General features: G+C 50.1%; 1 protein-coding gene across 1 annotated transcript; it reads right to left on the reverse strand.

Moving 5' to 3' along the window:
* Positions 1-254: 254 nt before the first annotated feature.
* LOC100844618 (berberine bridge enzyme-like 8) lies at positions 255-2,088 on the reverse strand. Its single transcript, XM_003577511.3, has one exon. The coding sequence runs from the start codon at positions 1,998-2,000 to the stop codon at positions 408-410; it is 1,593 nt and encodes a 530-aa protein (XP_003577559.1). The 5' UTR covers positions 2,001-2,088; the 3' UTR covers positions 255-407.
* Between the last annotated feature and the right edge of the window lie 5,067 nt (positions 2,089-7,155).

Raw genomic sequence — 7,155 nt, forward strand, 5'->3', positions numbered from 1 at the left:
AATTGGTTGCGTAATGCTCGGTGATTAGCCATGAGCTTTTGGTTGTGTCATGCTCTTATTTTTTTTTTTAATATTTCATTTTCCTTCCTCATTTGGTTGCAACGCGTGGACACCTCACTAGAAATGTTGTATGAGATCTAAAAATATCCTGCTTTTCTAAATCAAGTTATAAATGTTGACAGGAACGTTTGTTGTTTCGCAACATCCCACGGTCTCCTTCCTTGCTAGTAAGAATAATGTGAGACCACTCATAATTAGCAAAACAGAATTTTTTATTCCTCCCTGGAGACGAACACAACGTGGACTTTTTTTTTTATCGGGGAAGACGACGTGAATCTCGCTATCCCCCCATACATGTTTGATGTCACGCTCGTTAGCCGACTCAGTAAGTCAGTCGATCTCCATGGCTACTGCAGAAGCGGCGGGATGCTCTGCTCGTTCCTGAAGTAGTCGCCGGGGTCAACCTTCCCTTTCACCGCCGCCAGCCGCCGGAAGTTCCCCATGAAGTACCTCTCGCCCCAGACCCTCCCGCTCTCGTACGCCGTCAGACCGTCGGCGCCGACCGCGTTCTGCCCGATGTCCAGGTCGCGGTAATTGGCGAAGGCCTCCCTCGGGTTGCTGCTTACCATCGGCTCCATGAACCCGTAGAGTCCATCGAGCCGCCCGGTCGCCGCGGCCGCCGCGCCGCCGTCCGCGTCGCAGCACCAGTACACGGCGTACTGGACGTTGTACAGCACGCCGGCGCGGTGCGGGTACGGCGTGGAGTCCGCGCTCACTCTGGCGACCGCCCCGCCGTGCGGCTCCAGGATCATGAGCACGGCGCCGCCGCTCGGGGAGAGATGCTCCCGAGAGATGCTCTCCCAGCCTGCCTTGCCGACGGCGCGCCGCACGTAGTCTGACCTGTTCTTGACATAGGTGCCCAGGTTGTTGGTCCGGTTCAGCATCGCCTCCACGGGGGTGTCCATGCTTCCCAGGCTGATGAACGACATGGCGCGCAGCCAGCTCATCTCCCGGCAGTCAGCCGAGGACATGCCGAGCTCTGGGAGGAGCCTGCGCATCGTGTACTCGAGCCGCGTGCAGCCGCCGAGGAAGAGGGCCTGGAAGAAGACGTTTTTACCTTGCAGGGCCACGCGGATGGTGAGCTCGTCCGGGAGGGATTGGTCGAGCGCGAGCGTCTCCCACTTGGCGAGCACGGCGGCGGTGGACGACTCGTCGAAGGTCTTGCCGATGTTGAACACGGTTACTGTCGGAGAGACCATGGAGGAGAGCTTCAGCCGCCACGACACCACGACGCCGAAGCTCTCGCCGCCGCCTCCACGGATGGCCCAGAAAAGGTCCTCCCCCATGGAACCCCTGTCGAGGAGCTCGCCATCGGCGTTGACGACCCTGGCGTCCACCACGCTGTCCGTCCCAATGCCGTACTTGCGGGTCATCAGGCCGATGCCGCCGCCGCTCAGGAACCCGCCGACGCCGACCGTGGGGCACGCGCCGCCCGGGAACGCCAGCGTGGGGCTCGCCTTCCCGATCGCGTAGTAGAGCTCGCCCAGAGTCGCGCCAGAGTCCACCCACGCGGTTGCCGCCTCCCACCAGCTTCCGCGGCTGATGCTCACGGCGCGGAGCCTGGCCAGGTCCAGCACGGCGAACGATTGGCCGTCGTCGCGCACGGAGCGGTACGAGAGGCCCTCGAAGTCGTGCCCGCCGCTGCGCACGCGGAGCCGCACGCCATGCAGGCGGCCGCAGCGCACGGCGTCCTGGACGTGGGGGGCGGCCGTGGCCGTGACGATGCACGACGGACGCGCCGTGGTGTTGGTCAGGAACTTTGGGTTCTGGACCGAGGACGACAGCACGGACATGAATCCGGTCGAGTTCTGCGGGTACAGGAGCTCGCTCGGGATCTTCTCCGAGAGGCATTGGATGAACTCATCGGCGGGAGAGCAAGAAGTTAACGTAGGGAAGAAGACGATGAGCACTAGTGCCAGCAGTACTGGCGAGACGGCCATGGGTGGCTGCGAGCGGCGAGAGCTGTCACGAAATCACCATGCTGTTAATGACCTGTCAAGCTTACTGCCTTGTTCTACTGGAGCTTGTTGCATAGAGTGACCTGTCAAGCTTATAAAGAGTTTGATGACTGACCTTCCATATCACTGGTACTGCTTGACGCGGTTGACTTGTGACTCTTGCAGGGCGGGAGGGCGCCAAAATATTTTCTCGCCTGCTGTCAGCGACCCTTCTGCCGGTGCTATACAGGTCTTGGGCTTGGACCTGGAGAGCGGCGATTTTACGGGCGCCGTCCGTGCCGTCGGATCTTGCACCGAGATTCGCGCCAACCATTACTCTCAGTTTCCCCCTCATGATCTGCTCTAGCGCACAGAAATCAGACAGCCGAAAACTTAGCGGTATATACCGGAGCCGGCAAAAAAGAGTTTACCCTTGGACCTGCTCATACCACATGGGACAGCTACCATGGGTACAAATACCAGGGAGCAGGGACAAACCTGCGGAGAGGTTCCCTAAAAAAACCGTGGAGAGGTAAATGCACTAACTAAGCGTAATCTCTTAGCTTGGCTACGCGAAGGAAGATAGACTAAACCCTAGCCGTTGTCTTTTAAATAAGTTTTTATCTGCGCCGTTGAGAGACGAAGAAAGAAACAAACAACGTTTGACATGTAGTTTTGTTGTTTTTCTTGTTAGATTTTTGTGTATTTGGTGGTGGCATCTTTACGATGCAGATGGCTTCATCTAAAATATTGGTGTCTTAACTCTGTTCTCATTCCGGTGCAGGCGTCTCAGCCTACTCTATAGAGTCAATGGTTCTCACGTTCATTTTTTTTATGTTATTGGTCTTTTCCTTGTCGAAACATCGATGGAGCACCGGTTTCACAACTTGCCTTTTAGGAGTGTGCCCTCGGTCATGATGTGTTCAACGGTCTGACGCTCCCACCGTTTTCGGTGGGCGGCTCATGCGACTTTTCAAAACGTTTATGGTTTCTAATTTCATCATTGAATACTTCGAGGGACGTCAAGATGCGAATGATCGGATGTAGAGACATTGATTTCGAAGGACTACGATGTAGCCTTTTATTATATCAAGGATCTTTGCTTAATTTTTTTGTGAATCAATAAAGTCTGATCGTTGTTCTAAAACACGTATAGAGAGGTTGGCCAGGATGAACGGGATAATAGCTTCGGTCGAGGCTAGGTAAGCGGGGGTTGGATGTGATGTGACTCCTTCCTCTCGTGTTCCTCCTCTTCTTGTTGAGATATGTGTCGAATATGTGTACGAGTAGGGCTGTTGTTGGACTTGGAATTAGAGGAGGGTTTGGAGTCGGATCGGAGTCGAACACGTGTAACCCGGGCCTAATTTATAATGGCACCGCGGTGTATTCAAAAGAGACGATGACAACATAATAGCAATGCGCTCGCACGGGAGCCGGCGCCCAGGGTGGCCGGTGTTGAGGTATTATGAGGGAGGAGTGTCCATAGTCATGTCCTGGGGATGTAGGTTTCGGCCGAACCTAGCTAACAAATATCGTTCCTCGGTGTCATCTTTGATCGTGCATCCGCCGAATTTCATAACACCTCTCTCCTACAAACCCATATGTGATTCTTGTATTTCAATGGAGATGATGTTGGGAAAAAGATCTAACCTCTTTATTGATTTTCCTATGACTCGCTTAGCATGGTTGGTCATTTTTGCGACTTTTAACCTGCCACAACCACGGTCCATATCCGATATGTTTGGAAAAGTGTTAACATGGAACCATAGACATATATCAAATCGCTTTATTTTGATGTCGGCTCCGGGGTTACAGGGCTATCCCGTAACCTAGGAGCACGGGCCGCGGTCCCACCGCATCAGCATAAGGCTCCCCGGGGATCGCCTTCCGGGGATGTTCTTCCTCGGAACCCAATGCCTGTTATCTCCTTTCCCGGACCCAGAGCCTCGCGGCTCCGCGGCGGCGCCTGGTCTGGTGCCCGGGGAGAGAACGCGTCACTCCTTACCTCAGCCGGTCCTGGCTCCTACTTTGGCACCCACGAGCCTGAGCCGGTACGAATCTGTCCGTTCAGAGGAGTCATCAGGACGGCGCGACTGCGGTGTGACGCTCGCCGTTGAGCACTGCGGGCTGGGATGCGGCAGGTTTGCCTTTACCTTTTGACCGGCCAGCTTCCATCCCGCGCAAACATTATCACCGTTTCGGCCCAGACAAGGCCGAAACTTCTTTGCGCCCCGGACCGGGTACAGATCGCTTTGGACAGAAGCCACAGAGCAGGTGGACAGCTTCATATTCGTCTTGTAGCGAGGATGTTCTCCTGTAGCAGCACGCGCGCCGCGTGCCCTAGTCCGACATTGTGGTGTCCTCTTGAACTATAAAAGGAGGCCCTTGGCTTCCACCCAAAAAAGGTTGGCACCAGGGTTAGTCCAGGCTTAGAGAACTCGAGGTAGGAGAAGGTTTGGAGTTTTGACCACTGGAGAAGAACAGCGTCTCCTTCTCCATCCTTCCCGGACCACCGTGGTTTAGGCTAGAGCTCGCCGCTCTGGCCGCTCCTTATAACATTCGTTGATCCAGCCACCACCATCAATACACACACAAAGCAGGACATAGAATATTACATCTCCGGATGGCCCAAATCTGGGTAAACGTTCGGAGTTGAAGTCCTACCGATGAAGTTTGGGGCACTCCTTGCGCCACTCTACCTAAACAAAAAAAGGGGTGCTTGCACTCCCGGTGTCCGTGCGAGCACGACAGTTGGTCTAATTGGAATAACTGTGTAATGAACTTATTCTTCACAAGAAATAAGTTTCTATTTTTTTTTCAGGTTTGTCTTAATGCACTGTATTCAATATTGGCACCTACTTCAGAGTGTGAGGCGCATGCTTCCATTGACTTCAGGTGGGACCGTGCGCCTGAAAATGGTCGTTGAGGAGTGATTCAACGGTTTGGGTGACCTTGCTACGTGATTTAGCCTACTTGCTTATAATCCTAAATTATGTGTTTTATCCGCGTTGTAAGATTTGCAATACTATATATGCTTTGTGCACCGATTGAGGCACAGGCATACCATCTTTTTTACTCCCTCCGTCCAACGGGGCATATTAAGATTCGGTTGACCAAACTTTTGACCACAAATTACTTCATGAATATGTGACAAATGTGATCAAAATCATGACATAAGCAAATATCCTTAAATATGAATATAATGGATATGAATTTATGTCATATAATTATATATTAATAGAATAATTTGTGGTCAAAGTATTAATCAAAAAAAAGCTAATACGCCCTCGTTGTTGGACGGAGGTAGTAGAAAGAAAAAATATTTTGAGAAAAACTATATATTATGAAACACATTTCGTGTCAAAATTGATAAAGAAAAAGGGAAAACCTTGGCTCCACATAGATACAAGGATTTTGATAAGTAAATTGGTAATCTCTTCTGCATACGTAGATTTATGTATATTGATAATCTTTTCTATACGGCCGATAGTCAAGCATAAACATCTTTGACCAGCACAAACTTAGAACTTGTACTACGAACCAGAGAGACTATTCTCCTATTCGCGGAGCGCACGCGAGCAATATGTACTCATCACGTCAACGATCGCTATTGATGAGACGGGATCATTTCGAGATGTGGTGCTTGGTGCTAAACGAAAAAAATACATTACTAATTACTTGGAGAAAGGAACTACTGGTACGTGCAGTTAAGTTACTCTATTAATTCGATACCTACAGTACAATATGGCGTGGTCAATGTCAACTCGTTAGGTCGCGTCCTCGAGCGAAGTCGATCAACATGTCGGGTAAGGTTTAACGGATTTTTTAATTTGCCCTCTAATAACTTGTGCATCAATAATCAGTTTTTCATGTTAACTACTCCTATCTCAGGTGGTCTGGTCTACTCAGGTTTAAGTTTTAGACTTGACATAGGAGTCGCATTTTCTTGAATTATTTCAGAATTTAACTGGCGCTATTATTTCAGTGGTGCCGGCAGGTGCCGCGTGTTGTGAACGTGTGCGTTTGTATTGTGTTTCTAAGAAAAAACAGTTTTTTGCAGCTAGTGAGTCCCTTCCGAGACCACCACGTTTCCTTGGAGGCGATCGAGAGGCGTGCCCTTTGGCTGCCTTGCTTGATGGTCTGTTCCGGATCAGGGGTTCTCGGAGATGCAACAGATTTTGGCTCCACGACGACGTGCGGTCCTGCTTCCTCTGTCTGCTTTCACGAGACGAGATTGATTTTGCCAGCAGTTCACAAATATCAGTCGCATAGTAGAGCCATGCAATTAAAAAGATATGTATGTAAAAGTGGTCTAATCAATAAAAGAGTAACATCTTTCTTTGGTACTAGTGAAAACACTATTCACGTCTGGTATAGCCGGACAGAGGGAGTATTTTTTTTAGGTTAGTTTTTTTTTTCGAAAATAGAAGGACCTGATCTCTGCATCGAATGATGCATATAATCATTTTTATTGTAAAGTTTCAGTAGCATATTTCTTTGTACATTAGGTTAGGTTATCTTGGCGAGAACGGCGAGGTGGTGCTAGTGTTCTCACGTCGGAAAAAGTCATCCACGCTCTGCCCCTCGTTTCGATGTTGCTGACTCCAGTTCCATCAGGGATCGACTGGAGGGTTCACTATTCTTTGATTTGGTGGACTGTTCAGGAGTTGTTGGCCCTCCGACGCTTCAGCTCCATGCAGTGGTGGCGGCGGTCCTCCAGTTAAGTTTGAAAGGGGCAATTGTGGTATCTTCGGGTATGCGACAAGCAGATCTATGTATCTTCCTCAACCATAGTTATCGGCGACCTCAGATTTGGGGATAGAGAAGGTTGGGGAATGTCCCCGTTCTTGTTATTTCAGTGAAGTCTCCGAACCCGTCTTTACACGTCTGTTGTTACTACGGCTCGTAAAGTCATTGGGTGATGGTGTTTTTCTTATTCCTATGTTGTTGGATTTGTGTTTGTTGGTGGAGGCAGTTGTGTCATCTTGACATACATCTTTTTTATACTCATCTTTATACGTTCTCTGTACATTTTAATATAGGCATGTACTATACGTTATAGAGCCGATTTTCAAAAGTGTCAATGGGATATTTATCAAGCTTTGACACCTCGACATGAAACTGAACGGACAATACTAGGAACTTTTTTTGCGCATCC

Source organism: Brachypodium distachyon, chromosome 4 (assembly GCF_000005505.3).
Source record: "Brachypodium distachyon strain Bd21 chromosome 4, Brachypodium_distachyon_v3.0, whole genome shotgun sequence".
In the NCBI taxonomy this organism is placed as follows: Eukaryota; Viridiplantae; Streptophyta; class Magnoliopsida; order Poales; family Poaceae; genus Brachypodium; species Brachypodium distachyon.